The sequence below is a fragment of the Chrysochloris asiatica genome, unplaced genomic scaffold (assembly GCF_000296735.1).
Source record: "Chrysochloris asiatica unplaced genomic scaffold, ChrAsi1.0 scaffold00113, whole genome shotgun sequence".
NCBI lineage: Eukaryota > Metazoa > Chordata > Mammalia > Afrosoricida > Chrysochloridae > Chrysochloris > Chrysochloris asiatica.
Window position 1 is genome coordinate 10,128,913 of NW_006408631.1, and position 21,067 is coordinate 10,149,979.

General features: G+C 44.1%; 1 protein-coding gene across 1 annotated transcript in view; it reads right to left on the reverse strand.

Moving 5' to 3' along the window:
• MED12L (mediator complex subunit 12-like) overlaps nucleotides 1-18,919 on the reverse strand; it is a 470,668-nt gene extending 451,749 nt beyond the window's left edge. Inside the window, exon 1 of the mRNA XM_006867983.1 lies at nucleotides 18,783-18,919. Coding sequence (XP_006868045.1) covers nucleotides 18,783-18,881 — 99 coding nt within the window. The 5' untranslated portion in view covers nucleotides 18,882-18,919. The remainder of the gene's footprint in view (nucleotides 1-18,782) is intronic.
• Nucleotides 18,920-21,067: the final 2,148 nt, after the last annotated feature.

Genomic DNA, 21,067 nt, shown 5'->3' on the forward strand with positions numbered 1-21,067 from the left:
GTGGCAACAATTGTGAGGCTGGCTCAGGACCGGGCAGGTTTTGCTCTGTTGTGCACAGGGTCGCTATGAGTCGGTACCAACTCGATGGCACCTAACAACAACAACAAACCCTCACCCCTAGTTACAGCACCGGTTCCACATTTGGAACAAGTCTGTAGGAAGCAGAGCTTCAAAGTGGTACATTCTGGTTCCACCTCAGATATACTGAATCAGAATCTACATTTTAATAAGATCCCCAATTGATCTTTAATGTGTACTTAAGAATCACCTGGGGGCATATAAGTAACCTGGGATCTTGTGAAAATGTAGACTCTGGTTCAGTATATCTGGGGTTGGAATGTAAATTCTCAACAGAGAGTCCAATCAGAATGAAGTGATCCGAAGTCCTGGTGGGAGAGTATGTTGTACAAGACTTAAAAGTTATTTCTACCATAATTACTTCAGATAAACAAAAAAGGAAAACTTGTGGCAATAACAATGAAATGGGTGCAGGAAAAATCAAGTAAAATTTCAGTGACTCCTACTTCCTTCTTAAGGAAGAAGGAAAAGAAATTGGGAGTTATTCTCGTTTGTTGTTCTTGTTTACCTGCTTTAGATCAATTGCTCTGAAACAGATAGGCTAAACTTACCTTCATCAACCTCAGAAAATGTAGTCTGAACAGTTCACCTGTTAATACCTCTCAGTCTTCACGCTTTCATTCTCAGGATGTTTGCTCACTCCCACCTCTTCACACTCAGCTTAGCAACCTTCTAAACAATCCCACCACCAACAAGAGCCCTGGTGTGACAATGTAGGATAAACACAGGACTGGTAACCACAAGGTCAGCAGTTCCAGCCCACCAGCCACTCTTGGAAACCCTATGAGTATGAGTTGGACCTAACTTGATGGCACACAATAACAACAAAGTAGTCCACTGAGGGGAAAATAATAGGCTTTAAACTGAGATTTAAATCTTGGAACAAGTGATATAAGCCAAAACTACACCAGCCCATTCGATAACAGAGCCAAAGTATGATTGGCAACTGAAATACCTTCAAGTAAACCAGAGGTAAATTGGAAGGCTGAACATTTATTCCAATTCAGCAACCAAGTAATTCTAGATGCCTGACGTATCACTAAAAACTGAGCAAAAAAACATATCACTTCTGAGGTCCTCAAACAACAGGACCTACCACCCAATTTAAACAGCAATCCAGGAAATCTGAGCGTGACCATGTAGGATAAGAACAGGACTGGTAACCATAAGGCTGGCAGTTCTAGCCCACCAACCACTCCTGGAAAGCCTATGAGTTAGAACTAACTAAAAGAGATTGGGAGTTATTCTTTGTTGTTGTTTTTTGTTCATTTGCTTTAGATCAATCACTCTGGAACATGTTCTTCATTTCCTTTGACCAACTTGTCACCAACTGCCAATTCTTCTTCAGTCCTATTTAAAGCCCTCATCAGTTGGGATCCTTTTACTTTGTGCTTTTGTTACTACGGCCACCTCCTTCACAGACTCCCTGACTCTACTCTCCCCCACCGAATTTATTAAGCATGAGCTAGTGAGATAAATCTGACAGCAGCATCACACTTGATAAAATCCCCCACTTCCCCATGCCCCCATCTGCCAGAACTCCAGGACACCATCAAGTATGATCTGTGGATGGCACTGCTCCCTCTCCCCTGCTTGTTACTCATCCTACCTACCTCCCAGATTTTTCTCATGAGCAGGTGCAGCATGTCCTCACTCACTCTGATCTTACCCCACAGACCCCACAATTTCCATAAAAACTTCCAAGGAATCCAACCCTCTCTTTAGAATTCAAACAGGTTTTTAAAGCTCACCAGCAGTAGGGAGTCCTGGTGTGGCACTATAGGATAGTCACTGGGCTGCTAAGTGCAAGATCTGTAGCTCAAAGCCACCAGGTGCTCCTCGGAAAACCCTAGACAAGGTCGCTATGAGTTGGAACCAATTCAACAGCAATCAAAACCAATAATATATAGAGTGGAGTCCTAGTGTGGCAATGTACGATAATTACTAGACTGCTAACCGCAAGGTCGGCAGTTCAAACCCGCCAGCTGCTCTTCACAAACACTATACAGGGTTGCTGTGAGTCAGAACAGACTTATTGACATTTAACAACAGCACCCCACCATATAGAGCAGAAGGTCAGCAGTTCAAGTTCACCAGCTGGCTCCTTGGAAACCCTATACAGGGTCACTATGGGTTGGAACCGACTGGACCGCACTTCACAACGACAACATATAGAGCGGAATGGTGATGGCATGGGCTGAGAAGTCCATCTCCAACTACATCAACACACTTCTGAATGTTCAAGTTAAGCACTTCTCTGAGCCTCAGTTCCTTCATCTGGTAAAAAGAACAGAGCTGTAGTACCTGCCTCAAAGTTATTGTGAGGCTGACATAAAAGCCAGACATGCACTCAAAATAACTACTATACAGGGCATCTCAGTAAATACTGGCTATTACGGTGGGGCACTCTGTGTGCTAGACTTAATACACATCAATTTAATTACATAAATAACATTTCTGCATCCACTGTTTCCAATATTGCTTTATGCAGGGCACTGAGGCAGGCAATAGCTGCTAAAGCAGAAGACTACTCAGACTGTGGCCTGCAGACTACTCATGGTCCATAACTACTACCAGTCCTCAACAAGAAATGTGCAGATATTGGGAGTAAGCACTTATAAGTTTTTAGAGCAATGTGACATTACCACTACATCCAAACAGCATTTCACGTTGCCAGTAATCCAGTGTTATCAGTGTGCAATGATTGACATTTTTTAAAAAGCACAGAAGAACTTGGTCCTTCTCAGATGCTTTGAGAAGCAGGGTGCTAAAAGATACCGACAGCAGGCTTCTTTCTTTTTTTGCTACACTCCCATGTCACAGTGGAAGGTACAGACCAACTACGAAACAAATGAAAACATAACTTCAAAAGCACTTATATTGATACTTTCTTAAAAGTAGATTTCATGTGAGGAACAGAAATGTAATTAGTATCTCCAATTTTATGAAAAACTTTTTTTCCCCAAGGAGTTGACATTTAGTCTAAAAATGACCAAAGACTAAAAACAGCTCTTGAAAAAAAAATATTTTCCATACTGTCTACTAACATGGAGCTTAAAAATAAAATAAAATAAAGAAAACAAAAAAACCAAGAATGTCAACATTAATCTTCCATGCAGACCTCAAAAGTAAGATAAGTTATTTAGTATTGCCTTAGACATACCTTTAAATAAATATCTTAACAAAAAATCCAAATTACACCGAGACAAAATGTATTTTTACTATTTGTTCACTCTTGCCAATGTTTGGAATGGTCCTAATCCCAACAACCACATTGGATTAATCCATGAACTAAACAGCTGAAAAAGGAAAGGAGCAAATTCCTCCCAACTCTAGTTGACAATAAGGCCACATTGGCATAGCGGGGCTGTGGCACACTAGATGTAGGCTGAAGGCTGAGTTGATTCTTGCTGGGGAAAATCTCTGCATATTTGAACTGTCTTTGGAAATGCTCCTGGTATGGTGCTGTAAGATAAGCACTGGACTGGGAACCACAAGGTCAGCGGTTCAAACTCACCAACTGCTCCTCAGAAACTATACAGTGTCACTATGAGTCAGAACCAACTCTGACAGCACTAAACAACAATAGAAAAGTCAAGTTGAGGGAGGAACCCTGTGTAAATCTTGCCTCCCCTATGTTCTCAGAGAAGGTGATCTGTACACACAGTACAGTACACAGCTGAAGCCATCATTCCCTTCAGGTCCTCAATCCCTGCCCCAGGGCCAATTCAGCATAGCTTGGGCAGATACTTCTTTCTAGCCATCTTAATTGCTTTTCTTAATTCAACTGCCACCTAAATCTATACACATTTTCAAGTTTCTCTAAACCTAACGCTAAATATACTCTTGCTTTATTGAGCTATTTGTCAATTCCTCCATAGATCGCATCCTATTTCCCACTTCTGTGCCTTTGTTCATTCATACCCTCTTGCCCAGAAGGCCCTCCCATCCCCTAGTACCATCTTTCTGAAAACTTTTCTAATCCCCAAACAAAACTGATCCCACCCTGGTTTCTTCGCACCACCCGACTAAACCATTTAATAACTTTAGTTACTGTCCTTGTACACAGTAAAACAGGATCTCTCCACCTGAAGTGACTACAGGCTACAATTACGTCTCACACTTCTGGCATACTCCTCTGTGCTCTACCTCCACATCTTGAATTAGCAGTTCATCTAGATACCATTTCTTATTAAGGGATAAGCGGTTATCAGATCCAGTTAAAAAACTGATATTGAACTTCTGCCATATCCCAGAACCTCTCCTTACCCCTGTTATCAAAACCCAAAACCAAACACACAGTCAAGTTGATGCCAACTGTAGGGGACAAAGTAGAACTGCTTCATTGGGTTTTCAAGGCGACAAATCTCTACTGTAGCCAATAGCCTCATTTTTCCCCCCATGGAGTGGCTGGTGGTTTCGAAGTTTGACTTTTCAGTTAATAACCTAATCCTTAACCCACTGCATCACCAGTGTTACTTCTCTGATCATCAGTGGAGGGTAAAAGAGGCACGGGCCCTACTTTATGGAACTTACATTGGTTGGGGAGGAGAAGAATATTAGACCTGATAATTCAAACACAAACCATGTTAAATAATGAAGACTAAACAATCACTTTAAGGAGCTCTGATAGCATAGTGGTTACGAATCGGGCTGCGAAACGCAAGGTCAGCAGTTCGAAACTACCAGCTGTTTCACGCGAGAAAGATGAGGTTTTCTGCTCCTGTAAAGATTTACAGCCTCGGAAACCCTGTACAGAGTCGGAACCGACTCCATAGCACATAACAACAACAACAACAAAACAATCACTTTGCAGTGATAAAAAGAATAAGGCAAACAGGCAGCAGAACCACATGAGCAAAGGTCCTGAGATGAGAAACTGTTCAGCAGGTCTAGGAAACTAAGAGAACGCCAAAGTAGCTAGAGCCTCAGCAGATATAATTTCCCTTTAGTACATTATCATCCTGCACCCACCACCACCCTCCTCGGTGTTCCCGACTGACAAAGCTCAGGAAGGCCAGCCTTGGAAAGTTCCACTCCTTAGGATCAGACTCAACCTCTATCCTCTGCATGCTCCCAACAAGTAATCAAGTCCTGACTAAAATTCTCTATGAACACATCACACCCAAATCCAAATTTCTACCTTCCGCTACTCTACAGTTCAACCTAGATTCCCCAGAGAGTTCTCAAAGTGAAAAATTTCAGAACTCCGTATCTCCTCCACAATTCTACCTCCCCCCACATCCTTGGAGAAACTTTAAAACTCTTTTGTCCCCTCTGACACATTTGTTTTGGGACCAGCATCCATCTATCCAACTATGTAAGCCAGCAAAGTTCAAGTCCAAGACTGCTGGAGTATCCAAGAACTTTCCAACTAACTAGCTACTGAGGCGGAGTCCTGGTGTGGGTAAGTACTAGACTGCTTACTGAAAGGTCAGTGGTTCCACCTCACCGTCACTTTTTGGAAACTCTATACAGAGTCGCTCTTCATTGGAACAGACTAAAGACACTTAACAACATCTACTCGAGTTTCTTCACATTCTTCAACCAAACCAATGTATCATAACAGTTCAAATGAAGAACTAGATAAGAGAATACAAATAATTAAAATACTTGAAAAACTGTAAAAGAGTCTCATACTTTTCACTAATTTTCTTCTTTTGGTTTGGGAAACATATTGCTTTAACAAAATGAAGTTGTTATTATTTTAAGCGAATTAATATACTCTCCTAAACGCTTTCATTTTTAATATCGTGAACACTAAGCTATAACCCACATAAACAAAAGTTCTCTGGGATCCTTTATAATGTTTGAGGCTGTAAAGGGCCCTGAGACCAAAGACTGGGAACCACTGGTCTAGCCCTAAAAAAAAAATCAGTATGTTCTTGTACCCATCACTCTCTTTCCTCACGCATCCGCTATGTCAATTCTTCCAACCAGATAACCTTTCTCTTAAATCCACTCCTCCTTTCTTGCCAAGCTTCTCCACCACCACCATAGGCCAAAAAAAGCCCACCCACCCCCAAAGATAGCCATGTCAAATCAATCCCTAGACTAAGTGATGTTTGGGAAAAGGGTCTTTGCTGGGCTAATCAAGAGCTTGAGATGTGATCATCCTGGATTATCCAAATGGACCCTAAATCCAAAGACAAGTGTTCTTATAAGAGACTGAGAGAGGAGAACAGACACACAAAGAAGCAGGCAATGTACAGATGGAGGCAGAGGTTGACAAGCTATAGTCACAAGCCAACACACAGCAAAGACTGCATACAGCCACCAAAAGGAAGGAGAGAGCCCCCTCAAAAGCATTCCTCCACAGGGACTGCAGCCCTGTCCACACCCTGGTTTCAGGCTTCCGGTCTTCATAAGGGTGAGAGCTCAAATTTCTCTTGTCTTAAACTAACTAACTTGTGGTAACTTGTTACAGCAGCCACAGGAAACTAATAGACGACGTCCCAGTCTGGAATGTGAGTGACTTTTAGCTGGTCGAAATTTCTACTTCAATATGACCCTCAAATCCACTGTCCCCTTAAACTATGACCTGGGTCATACTCTATCTCATTCCCTTGCTTAGGACCTTAAAACGGTAATGGTTTGTATAATATGAAGAATGTAATCATTGTCCCTGAAATTTACATGTAGAAAGTGAACTGGCACATGTTTTCATGTATATATTCTCATCACAATAATTTTTTTAATTATAAGAGAATAAAATTTTTTAAAAAAACCTTAAATGACTTATTGCCTCCATCATAATACCCAAACACCTCAACATGGTGAGCAAAGGTCCCCACAACAAAGCCCACCATTCTTTCCTGCTGCAACCCAGCTGCTCCCTTGCACACCCCACTTCGGGCATACTCCATCACCCACAGGTGGGGCACACTCTACATTCTTCCCCCCTCAACCCTTCATACATGCTACTCCTGCTCCCTGGAATTAATTTCCTTCCATGCTCTCAGTCCTGTCCACTCCTCCACATCATCTAAGTCACACACTCAAAGGTCTCTAAGAATGGGCCACTCACCCTTGTTTCCACACACTTCCTGCATTCCCCCTCAAAGAATATCTGAAACACTAGTATAGTTTCTCGTTTACCGGTCCATCACTCCCTCTAAACCTGAGTTTCTCAGAGCTGTGATATTTGGGGACAGATCGTTCATTGTCATGAAGGATTATCCTGTACATATGAAAACATTAGCAGCATTCCTGGCCTCTCCCTATTAGATACCAATAGCAACACACACACGTTTGTATCCAAAAACATATCTTCATATGTTTTTGGCAACAACCAAAACATAGTAAGACACTGCTAATGCCCTCATTATTACAGTAGGGAGCGGAAACTGTTCCCAGTTTGAAACCACTGATCTCCATCCATTGAAGGTTTGGGGATCTCAGGAACATATCTAATGATCCTAGCATTTGTTCATTCTTACATTCATTCATATTTTAAAAAACATATTTTTTTTAAAGTTTTGAGTCTAGGTGAGCAGGCACTATGCTCAAAGCTAGGGACATAATACAACAGCAACAAAAAAACACTGCCATCAATTCCATTCTGACTCACACCAATCTTGTATAAAGCTTCCAAGGCTGGAAATCTTTATGAGAACAAAAGTAGCCTCATCTTTCCCCCTCCAGAGCAGCTGGTGGGTTTAAACTACAGAGTTTGCAATTAGCAGTACAGTGTTTATCTTACAACACCACAGTACCACCTTAGGAAATAAAAATCTTAGGTCCTGCCCAGGTGAAACCGTAATTGAGCAAAGGGTCTGCAAGGTACTCAATATTTGGTGAGTGAATGAATTTGTTTAGCTTGAGTATGTACACTGAATTTGTTTAGCATGAGTATGTAATGTTTCACTCAAAATATAGAAAATAAAATCCAGGAGCTAAAATTTTTCTCTCCTCTCAGGGCACTGCATAACTAAGGGACTGGGCAACCAGTATGGCACATCAAGAAAGCTACCCAAAATTAAGGGAGTATCTCAACCAAGAAAACAAAACCTACTACAAAGGAATGATCCCCAGCACACACAACCTGCAAATGTCACGTCAGTACCACCTCCAGATGCTGGAGCTAGGGTCAGGAACCTTACACCAAAAACATACAAGAGCAAGAATATGAACTTCTGGAGCATTCTTCCCTGTACCCTGGGAGACGCCACACACACCAGATTCTGGTCTGAACTGACAAGTCCCCAGCTCTCACAGAGACATTCTGGGTACCCCCTGTAATGCAGAATGATTCTTACTGCCAGAGTAATGTAAGATTGTTTATCAAAACGGGAGACTGTTTACAGAGAGGAGTCCATGGCAAGTTACAAGAACAAATCAAGACACACACAAGTACTCGGCTCAGATTCACCTCAGCATCACTTTGACTTCTCTGGGACTCGATTTCCTTTTATATTTAATGCAAAACCTAGAGAGCATCACTATGTTCCCTAAAAGTATATGGTTTTCCCCTCAAAAAATTTTCTACAAGAAAAACAAAGCAGTGCTCTCTCCCACTTCCCACCAGAAATGGAAGTAAATAAAGGAGCACCCTGCTCTGCTTCCCCCCTCAGTTTCTGAGAGGCACAGGTCAGATTTACTGTCTAACAGACAAAATGCTACTTGTCCTGCCTTATGATGTAATGTATATTCTCTGGGGAGAGGGGGGCACTAATGCTTTGATTACTGTTACTTAGTGCTGTGGAATCAGCTTCATATTCGGAGAGACCTTGTATAGGGTTTCCTAAGTTGTAAATCTTTATGGGAACAGCAAGCCTCATCTTTCTCTGGAGGAGTAGCTGGTGGACTGAATCCGCCGACCTTGTGGTCCACAGTCTAGTGTTTATTCTACAGTGCCACCAGCACTATAATTACTGGAGGATGCCAAAATAGAAACAGAGAGCATCATGACAACATTAAAATGGTTTTGGCTATAATAAATTTTTAAAAATAGTGCAATAATGGTTTAAATTGTATAGACATCTACAGTGCACTCAACAAGGAAGTCTACAGAGGGAGTCCCAACACCAGCTCAACAATTTCATAAAATCAGTCAATTCATCTTGTGTTGGTTTTTCAGCAGGCTATTGCCTCATGGGCATGAGAAGGGTGTCCCAGCCCCAATTATCACATCCTCTATTACCTTTCCAAAAATACAAAACTAAGAAGCAGTCAGGGCACTAAGTAAGACAGGGCTCTCATCTCCTGTGCCTATACGTCTGTGGTGGTGGTGGGGGTGTGCCACGGAGTCAGTTCCAACTCACAGTTTCTGAGGCTGTAAATCTTTATGGGTGTACATAGCCTCATCTTTCTCCCATGCAACAGCTGGTAGTTTCGAACCACTGACCTTGAGGTTAGCAGCCCGAATTTTAACCACTATGCTATCAGAGCTCCTTATACTTCTGTTGTTGTTGTTGTTGTTGTTGTTGTGAAGAGCCCTAAGTTGGACCTAACCCACCGTGACCTTGTATAGGGGTTTTCAAGGAGCAGTTGGTGAGCTTGAACTGCCCACCTTGCAGTTCAAATGGCTTTGCAGTCTGGTGCATTAACATACAGCGCCACACCAGGACTCCCCTATACTTCTGTAAGAGAGAGGGGAAAAAATTATTCCCCAGAGGCTACACAAAGTGGCTTTAAAAGGTTCATGGAAAATTTCCATTGTCCCACAAACTTTTTGAAGACCCTCATATATATCACACTGGCAGTGGTGGTGGTGGTGGTGATGTGCTGTGGAGTCAGTTCCGACTCATAATGATCCTACAGGGTTTCCGAGGCTGTAATTCTTTACAGGAGCAGAAAGCCTCAACTTTCTCCTGTGGAACAGCTGGTAGTTTTGAACTGCTGATCTTAACGTTTGCAGCCCAATTCATAACCACTATGCTACCAGAGCATACTAGATAACCACATATCTAGAAGTGTGCTGATAAATGCTTAACAACTAATAAAATTAAAAATTAAAAAAAAAATTAAGCTCCAATTTACAGCATTTGCAGTTTCCTTCGTGTAAATGCTCCCATTATGGCCAATTTCAAGTTACCAACATGATGCTAACCAGTACACAAAATTCCTAAAATCAACACAGTTAATAAGCACCAGCTCTATCACACCATTGAATTTATACCTCACCTTCAGTAAAAATTTTAAGTTGACAATGTTCTTCACATTTAACCCTCCCGGTGATGAGGTATTTATTCTCCCCAGTTAATAAGTAAAGAAAATGACCAACCCACTCCTGAACCAAATCACACAGCAGAGCTGAAATGCTCACCTAAGTCCTAAGCACAATGCCGCTGCCACCACCCTTGTAACAGTACCACGGGTACAGAAGCACCCATCGCTACACCCTTCATGAGTCCTCTGCCTGTGTGTCTGCGATCAGGGGTCTAAGTTAGCTTGGACCTAACAAAAAAGATCCAGTCCTGTTTACCCACACTTCCTAATAATTATTCTTTAATAAGTTATTTCCTCCAACAAAAGTAGTACACATCTGTTACAGCTAAAAATACACACTAGCACAAAGAAGAAAATAACAATTATTCCTAGGCCTAACTCCACAGAGATAACAATTGTTTGCATGTGGGTGATGATCCTTCCAGAATATGTAGACATATCTTTCTTGTAAAAGTGGAAAACCATACCACTTTTTATTCTTTAGTGATATTTTTTTCATATGTTAAGTAAATTTCCCAAAGCACAGAGAAATAAAATAATATAATGAAGCCCCTTCTCACCACCAACCAGCTTCAGAAATTATCTAAAGACAATTAAAGTCCAATTGTTTCCATGTTTCTTTCTCAGGGAGGGATATGTAGGAGGTAGGGGCCTCCTTCTATGTTTGTCTTGGATTTCTTTCTTCCACCTGGCTTTTCCCACTCAGCCCCTGAGGTCAGCTTTTTTCTCTGGTGAAATCAGCCAGCTCTTTTCAACAGCACAGAGACTTGAAGTTTTCTTGTATAATCATATGCACTTATCTGTGGATCCCTTTAACTAAGTCTCTTAATTCTTACTTCACCTGTCATGAAGTCCACAAACTGTTCAGCACCTCACATAAGGAGAACTTCACATTCTCCTTGCTACATTCCTCTATTTCTGCTTTGTTTTCACATGCATGTGTGCATCCACTGCCAGCAGGTTCGATTTTAAAATCCTGGGACTCTTGTTCATCTTCATTCTCTGCTATCTAGTGCTCATCCAACACAGTTAGACCTCACTTCATGGTCCTCCAAACTCCTAAAGGATCACATTTCAACTCCTCAGGCTCCAGCCCGAAATATCCAACAGGCTAAAGGACAGTGGCTGCACCTCAAATTAACAGCTTTAAATTTAACAGTCTCCAAAGAGTCACAGTCAACAAGAAACCCTACAGCCCTGAGTGAGTGCAAAGATCTACCTCATTGGAGAAACTGCTCCTACGTCCAAGCAGGAGGAAGCAGTGGATAGTCCAAGACCAACACATAGGGTTCTACTCTGCTATAAACCTGGATGGCTGACAAAATCCAAGCCTGTTCTTATACTCATCATTAAGCCAGACAGTAGAAGCATTATTAGAAAAGAAAGAATTTCAGTGGGGAAAGTAGCTAAGATAGCTATTTTGGGCATCGGCACTATTTATTTTAATCCGTGTAGCAAAAGCCCAGACATTGCTGTTGTTGTTGTTAAGTGCTGTTGAGTCAGTTCCAACCCATAGTGACCCTGTAATGGGTTTCCAAGGAGCAGCTGGTGAGCTTGAACTGCCAACCTTGCAGTTCAAATGGCTTTACAGTCTGGTGGCAAAAGCCCAGATATTAAGTGGTACTTATTCAATATTCAAGTAATACAATACTTGAAATATTATACAAACAGTCATCACTAGGATTATAAAAGAAACAAAGACAGTTCCATAGGAGTTCTTTTTTTTTCTAAGCACAAAGGTACTAGTAGACATTTCTAAACTTCTGAGAATCCAATGTTAAATTCCAAAACATACGAATACTTCAAATTGTATATTTGCCAAAAGGATGCTAATACTTCAAATAGCTGGGAGCAGGAGGGAGCAAAGGGGAGTCCAGTTTACATTTCCTATAAATAAGGAGGACATAAGTAAGCTACAGCAATAGTTCTCAAAGGTAGTGTGCTCAGGAGTCACCTAGAAAACTTATTTAAAATGCAGATTCCTAAGACTCCTCAGAAATTCACATTCAGCATGTCTGGGGTACAGGTGGACAACTATTATTGCACTTTTAACAAACATCTTTGATGATACTGTACATGTTGTTGTTGTTAAGTACCGTGGAGTCGGTTCCAACTCATAACAACCCTGTACAGGGTTTCCGAGGCTGTAAATCTTTACAGGAGCAGAAAACCTCATCTTTCCCCCGCAGAACAGCTGGTAGTTTCAAACTGCTGACTCTGAGGTTAGCAGCCCAATTCGTAATCACTACGCTACCAGAGCTCCTTGTTGGCAGGTCCTGAAAAACGGCAACCACCTGAGTTCCGCCTCCTTGGCCACAAAGTTTGGGTAGGAACACATCCCAGAGCAGTAGGAAGAAATAGGACCTGTAGCCCAGTGCATCCTAAACTCACTCCATTCTGAGAGTCAGCATGGGCCACAGGTTATACCTGCAGATGCCCCTTCCTAGACACTGGGTGGGATTCAGGAAGGTCTGTGGCAGGGACACAGCCAATTAATCTTAGGGAGGAGTTCTATGGAATCAAATGTATTCCTAGCCACCTGTGGGTATCCCAGGCAATTGGTTAACCTGAACTCTCTTCCTTGACAACTTCTGACGCTGATAAACAAATGTTTACCTCCCTGCACTTCACCTCCCCAGTTGTTTCTAAAACAAGGATTTATGTTTAAAGAACTTTAGATGCAAACAAGGAAATGAACAGGATTACCAAAATAAAACAAGCAATGGGACAGTTAAATGTTACAAATATTCACAGTTGCTGGTTAAAAGTCCTTCCTGCATTTTACGAATTTATTGAAGGAGTATTTATTTACAGAGCAGCTACTCCAGTACCTGGCAAGCAGTTCACACTGTGAACATCACAAGACCCTGCTCTCCTGCAGCTTACATGCTAGTAGGATAGGAAGGCTATGGAGAAGAGAAAAAGCATCCTAACCCAAAAACAAATTTCAGACACTGACAAATGCTATAAAGCATACTAACACAGGGTAACAGAACTATAAAAAAGATGCGAAAAAGAAAACTAGAACTAAAAGGCTGGTGGTTCACACCCACCCAGCAGCTAATGGGAAAGAGATCTGGCCGTCTACTCCCATAAAGACTATTGTTGTTGCTAAGTGCCATCGAGTCAGGTCCAATTCATAACAACACTGTACAGGGTTTCCGAGGAGCAGCTGGCGGGTTTGAACTGTTGACCTTGCAGTTCAAAGTGACCTTGCAGTTCAGCACATTATCCTGCAACACTACACCAGGACATCCCCATAAAGATTACAGCCTAGGAAACCAATGGGACAGGACATTATGAAACAAAAATCAACTCAACAGCACCTAACAAGGTTGAGGGGAGATGGGTAACAGGAAGGGCCTCTTCTCTACAGGCAAGTCTCTCAGCTAAAGAGCTACATAGTGAGAAATGTACCTGGAGGAAGAAGCAAGGATCAAGCACTGATACATAAACAAGCTGGACCTTTTGGAACAAGAGACGGGCTGCAGTAGTCCTATTCCACAGCAGAGTCAAGAAGAGAAGACTAGAGGCCCAGGGACCAGATGTCATTATAAGTGCAATGGATGATATTATAAGTACAATGGGAGGCCATGGGATCCTTTAACATGGGAGTGGTTATACTAATAGTAGCTGGCATGTACTGAGTGTCATCTGTGTACCAGGCATGGATCAAAACACATTAGCTCATTTAATCTTCCCAGCAACCCCATGAAGTAACAAATATGAACCGCATTCTACAGTAACAGGTAGGAAGTGGTGGAGCCACAATTCAGAGCCAGGTTGACTACAGACAGTCTGCTTCCATAAAGATTTACAGACTGGGAAACCCTATGAAGACAGTTCTACTCTGTCACTAAAGTTGGAATCCAATGAAGAGCAGTGGGTGTGTGGTACAATTAGTTAGGAGCTCAGCAGCTAAATTCAAGTTTCTAAGCTGAAACACACGTAGAGCTCCACAGGAAAAAAGACCTGGAGATCTGCTTCTGGAAAGATTACAGCCAAGAAAACTTTCATAGGGCTGTTCCATTCTGTCACATGAGTTCATTATCTGTCAAAATTGACAAGACAGCACCTAACAACATTTACTCTATTACATTAGTTGTTCAGGTCTCTTCTACCCCAGAGTAAAATTCCTCTTCCTTTAAATTTCTGGGATCTAGTATCGCTTTTCTCTCATACTCCACCCCAAACTTCATCTCTCATACTTCAGACACATTGCCAGAAGGGACCAGTCGCTGATGTTCTGGATAAGGCTATCATGTTTGGTAAGATGGAGGGTCAGAGAAAAAGAGGAAGACCCCCATGGATTGGTAAAATGGCAGCATCAATGGGCGCAAGCATGGCAACAACTGTTAGGTTGACCCAGGACTGGGCAATGTTTCATTCTGTTGTGCAGAGGGTCGCTATGAGTCGGTACCGACTCAATGGCACCTAACGATAACAACAAATATCACTTTCCTGATATTAATATTCCTGACTCCTGCTGTGGCACTGTGGACTAATGCATCAGACTGCAAAGTCATTTGAACTTCAAGGCCAGTGGTTCAAACTTATCAGCTGCTCCTTGAAAACCCTATACAGGGTAGCTATGGGTCAGAATTGACTCGATGGCACTTAACAACTTAACAACAAAATCACTTTTAGTCTTGTAGTCCCCATGGCAAATGTCAGCATCAAGGATCCTGTGTGCTTTATCTGAGGCTTTTCCCCAAGATCCCCAAGTCACCAGATTTCCTAGTTTTTATTCATTTATTACCACTTCCATTCATACATTCCCACAAATAGTTGTGCCCTCAGCATTCCAGGAACTAACTAGACTAGGTGCCAAATACTTCAGCTATGACTGAAACAGACCTCATCCCTGCCCTCATGAAACTGACCCATTGGTGGGGGAATCAACACCATGCAAATAAATCAGTAACTATAAATTATATAATTATACTCAAAGGAAGGAACCCTCGTGGTGCAGTGGAGTAAAGCATTGGGCTGCTAATTGCAAGGTCAGTGGTTCAAATCCATCAGTTGCTCAGAGTGATAAAAACGAGGCTATCTACTCCTGCAAAGATTAGTCTGAGAACCCAAAAAAGGAGTTCTACTCTGTCCTAAAGGGTAACTAAATCAGAATTGACTCAATAACAGCATATTTTGGGTTTATATCAGAAGGGCCTCTCTGAGCTCATTCAACTGAGTGAGACCTGAATGATGAATGAGAGAGGAGAGTCTGACAGCATCTCATAATAGCAAATATTTGGGTGCTGCTTTATATGTTTTTTTATTCATTGTAATATTCCAACAACCCTATGGAGCAGGTAGTAGTATCTTCCGCATCTGCAAGGGAGAATATTAAGGCATGAGAAAAATAAAGGCAGCGGAATCTGTATTTGAAGTAAAGCAAATTGGCTCCAGAGCCTACCCTCCTAACGTTAGGGTAAAGGATTTTTATATAATTGTATGTTGCTATATTGCTACTGTTGTTGGTTGTGCTCGATTTATGGTAATCCCATATGTAGAAGAGGATGACTTCATAAGGTTTTCAAAGCTGTGATCTTTTAGTAGCAGATTATCAGGCCATATTTCCAAGGGGTCTCTGGATGGGTTCAAACCATCAATCCTTTTCAGCTAGTAGTCAAATGCTTAACCATTGTGCCACCTAAGGAGACAGATACTGATATAGATATATCACTTATATCAAAGCCCCATTTTCCTGTGTGTTAATTACTACCTAGGAATAAGTCTGGTTTTGTGTGTGTAGTTTGTAAGTTAACTGCAAGAAAACAAGAGAAGTACAGGTAATACCTGGTTAGGAAAGAAATCTTGTGGGACGTGAATAAATTGCTGAAGCTTGGGAAACACCTTGTTCACTAAGAACCACCAAGAATAGTCAAGCACCTGTTCCACATTTTATCCAAATTTAGCTACTACCACACAAAACTATGACTGTGCTCAGATAGAACGCTGGTTGCCTTGAGGGAAAGAGGATAACAACAGAACAAAATAATGGAGCATATCGCATCCTCAACACAGCATTGATTTTAACATTTTGGTGACCAAACTCATTTGCTTATTCACCATTGTCGTTGTTGTTAAGTGCCAACGACTCATAGCAACCCGGTATAAGGTTTCCAAGGAGCAGCTGGTGGGTTTGAACCACTAATCTTGAGTTTAGCAGTCCAAAGCTTATCCTACAGCGTCATACTAGGTAGATTCCACCTATTCACCATACACCTTTATTAAATCACATAAGCTCTCCTGAGCCTCCTCAGTATTCCTTTGTCACATAAAAGAAGTTATATTAAAAATATATACATATGGTAGGCTCTAAGATCACTTCCGGAGTTCTGGTGTGGCATTGTGGGTGAATGTGCTACACTGCAAAGTTGATTAAGCTGCAAGGTTGGCGGTTCAAGTTTACCAGCTGCTCCTTGGAAACCCATAGAGTCACTACAGGTCAAAACTGACTCGACAGCATACAAAACAAGAAGAGTACTTCCAGTTTTGAAATTTTACAATATGTTGTTGTTGTAGACCATAAAATCCAAAATTATGCTTTCCAGAATCATAGAGGCTCCAATCCTAAATGAGTATCGACTAATGAATGTTAAATTAGGGGGGCCAGGTTATCACCCAACAATATAGAGATGCCATCAACTCTGTTGTCTTCTGGAAAGATGTGGTAAGACAACAAAGATCCAACAATGAAAGCCCCTGCCCCCATCAAAGCTTTAAGAATTTCCTGTCAATAATTTTTAAGTTACTTTCTGTATTCTTGGTCCTTTGCAATTGATTTCATTTTAAGTAAGACCAATAGTCCTGGTGTGGCACTGTGGGTTAATGCAACAGACTGCAAAGTTGGTTTGAACTGCAAAGCTAGTGGTTCAAGCTTACTAGCCGCTCCTCGGAAACCACAGGGTCGCTATGGGTTAGAACCAACTCTAAGGCACTCAACAACAGTAATAATAATGAGAGTTAAGGATGGGGAAGAAATCTACAAAACCTCTTCAAAATCACTTATTCTCACATTAAACCTCTGCTGGAAACCACCTATAAAATTTCCAGCTGCAGTCTGAATTACTCAACTGACTCTCAAGTATATTTAATGCTCTGGTAGTATAGTGGCACTTAACAACAACAACAACAGCGTAGTGGTTACGAATCGGGCTGTGAACCACAGCAGTTCGAAACTACCAACTGTTCCGCGAGAGAAAGATGAGGCTTTCTGCTCCCGTAAAAATTTACAACCTCGGAAACCCTGTACAGGGTCGCTATGAGTCAGAACCGACTCCACGGCACATAACAACAACAAACCTTCCAAAAGTTATCCCTCCTGATTTTCTGGACACATTAACAACACAGTTTAATCAGAACACACATTATTTCTGTATTACTGAAATAAATACAGTTATCAAAACACAAGTTCTAAGACACATTCCTTGCCTTATTGGCAAAGCCCTTCTGTTATGCCAGTGGACCTGTAAACTTTTAATGAGAGTTTTAGATTCACAGAAAGGTAAGTTTTTGACATGTGGTCAGTTAGTGTTTCGCTAAAGAAAGTAGAGAATGGGTGGGCTGCACCTAGCAAGCTCTAAAAGTACAGCTGGGTAGCAGGTGATTTAAAGGGGAAAAAAAAAAAAAAAAAGGCAAGTCCCAGGGTAAATAGTGTAGCCTAGGGTGATCATTATAATTGAAGAGTTGTTACATAATTACTTGCCTAACAAATTACTAACAAATACATAGATGGCTACAAAACGCCATGGTTACCTTTAACCATTGAAGGTAGTGGTACCGGGTGCAAGAATCAAGGTTTCTTCAATTAATTTAATTTAAAGAAATAAGCAATCCTGGGATTCTGTCCCTTCCAAGGTAACCCGCCTGCTTTTAAGTATACAAAACAGCCTCCAGCAATTAAGCCAAGCGCCTCTAGGGAGGAAAATCAGTGTTTCTCTTTAATATTGATTTTTTAAAGGGAAGAAGAGATGCAATACACAAGTGCGTGCAACAGAGCTGAATTTTTATCACCTCGATAAAAATGACTTGCATCCAAAACTGGAAATTTTGAGACAGAAAAGCCCGACCGTCCCCCCCATCCCCCGTTTACTACCCCCCACTTTTCTGCTCAGCTGGCGCAAAACGCAAAATCCAGGTGTCGGATGCACTGCATTCCAACATTTCTCAAAAAGTTTACGAGAATTTACAGAAGCAGTAGAGATAAAAATAAAACAGGCAGAAACAGGAGAGAGCAAGCAGGCGGGCTCCAGCAAGGAAAAACCCCGAGAAGCGCCCAGTGGTGCCATGCAAGGCCCGGAACGAGGGAGCGACCCGGCACCGGGAGAGCGTCCCAGTATAACGCGTGAACTGACAGCCGCTAGGTTTCACCGCCGGGGGTCCCCCAGCCCCCCAGCCCGGCCTCCGCCTCCAACCCTTCTTCCCAACCCCTCCCCCGTAGCACCGGCGATGCCCGCTGAGCCAACTTGGCCCCGGGTCAGCGCTGCGGAGCGCGGCCCTGGGTGCCCGGAGGCCGCCGGCGCCCTCACCTCCTTCTGCTTGGGGTCCTGCGGGTAGACGTCCGGTGGACCGAGTCGGGGGCGCTTCAGCGGTCTCTGCTCATAGCTGAGAAGCCCGAAGGCGGCCATGATCTCTCATGTTAACCGGCGAAATGAATGAGAGTTGGAGCTGGAGCAGCCGCCTCTGAGCACCAGGGAGCAGCACTTTGCAGACAGGCTCCCTCTATCCCCCTCCTTGCTCGCTGACTTGCTTGCTGTGGCGCTGCAGGCAGAAATAAAGCAGGTTGGATGCTGCCGCTGCCCGACACGCATACATACACTCACTGATGGGGGCAGCCTCCGGCGGGCACAGACTGCGCTCGAGCCCTGGGACACACTACTCTCGCGGCCGAAGGGCTGGAGGTCTGCCCGAGTCCTCCGCGGCGCCCGCCTTCCGCCCCTCCCACCCGGTCCCCAGGGGGAGGAGCAGCTGATGGGAACGTGTGACTTTTTTCACCAATGGACCCAAACCCACCCTAGCCGGACGCAGGATTTGAGTGGAGGAGGGGCACGGGAGAAAAAAAAAAAAAAAACTTTTCTCAGCGCTTAGGTGGGTGGCTCAAGTGCCCGCCCTAGGCAAGGGTGGCTCTCCTCTCCCAGGAGGAGGATGCGGAGTGGCCCGCCCCCGCCCCTCTCCCTTATCAGGGACCCTTCCCCCGCCGCCACGCGCCCACAGACCCCTGCCACCTGGGAGCGGACCCAGCCGGTGCAAAGGGACAGAAACCTGGAGTGGGTGGGGAGAAAGGGATGCGGGCAGCAGGGACACAGCCGGTGCCTCCTAGATGCCCGCCGGGCTCCGGTGGCGCATCCAAGGCTCGGATACCTCTCGGCAGCTCCGGGCAGGCGCCGAGGAGCGCTGCTAGCGGTCGCGGCGGCAGCGACGGCTGGAGGGGGCCGTGCTCGCGGTGGCGCGGGGCCGACTTAACCCTTTGCTGCCTCTCCAGGGGCTTGAGAGGTGGCAAGGGGTGGCTGTAAGCGAAAGCGGGGACAGCCGGCCCGCGGGCGCCTGGGGCTCCTCCAGCCCGCCGCCCTCTCCCCCGCCGCAGCCCCTCCTCCCCCACCCCCAACAGTTTACCTGTTGGTCACTGGCTAGTGGGCAGGGGCCGGCGGCGGGGGCACTCCGGCAGCCGTAGCCTCCATGATTCGGGCTGGGATTGGGGGTTTGGATGTTACTTGTCAGGGATCTGTCTTGTCGGGGCGAGCTCCAGGGACGCTATGAAGTTTGCCACTGTCGGGGGCGGCGGGCGACGCCGGCTCGCCGCCAGCGGTGTTCTCGCCCCCAAGGCCGGGAAGCTCCAGCTTCCTAGTTGGCGGACGGCGGCGCGGCGGCCGCACTGAGCATGCCCAGCTCAGCGGCCGGACCGCGGAGGAGTTGGCTGCGAGCGCGGGGTGCGCGCTCCGATCCGCATCTCCGGGTTTTCACAACCACACAGCGCACAGCCCGCGGGCCCTGGAGCCGGGGCTGGCCCTGGGGTGAACCCGTTTGGGAGAAGGAATCCTTTAGCACCCTCTTCCCGGCTGCGGTTTGCGGTTTACCCCTCGACCTCTCTAAAGGTCGGAGTCCCTGTGGCCTGGGCGGAAACCTCACCTGCGCTGCGCTCCTGGAGAGAGGGAAAGCTGATCCTCCAGGGAAAACCTTGGCCATCCAACCTGCCACACTCCCAGCTTGCTTCCAGGCTGGGAACCAAGATGCTGGGCCACCTGCCGCGGGCACTAGGGGCGGGCTCGGCTAGTCCCGAGGGACCGCTCCAGAGACGCGCCCAGGAAGGATAGGATGCTCCTTCACTTGGTCGAGAGAAATGATGGCTGCCATTTATGGAACCCTCACTTCATGCCAAGATGTTGACAGTCAGGGTCTCTGATCCTTACAACATCCTTGCCTTTTTATAAATGGAGAAATTGAATCGGCTCACAGAGGTCAAGGGCTTGCTCAAAGTTCCCTCCTCTATAAAAATGGTGCAGGTATAATCTAACTTCTGAAGCCTTTGTACAGAACCAGCACATAGTAGGTGACCTGGAAATCTTGGTTGAATCTGAATATATGACTTTAAGCAAACGGGCAAGTGTAGGTAAGATGATAGCAATGTTACTCACCCTTGACCCATGACACTTTCCCAAACCACACCTGATGCCTTTGTAGTTTTTTAATTCCCAACTCAATCTGAATAAGGATTTCTGGAGTAGAATTATCCTCTGCAAGGAGCTGTTTCCTGACCACTTTCCTATCCTGCCCAGGGACATCTGTTTCACTAATGCCATCTGTCACAGGTTGAATT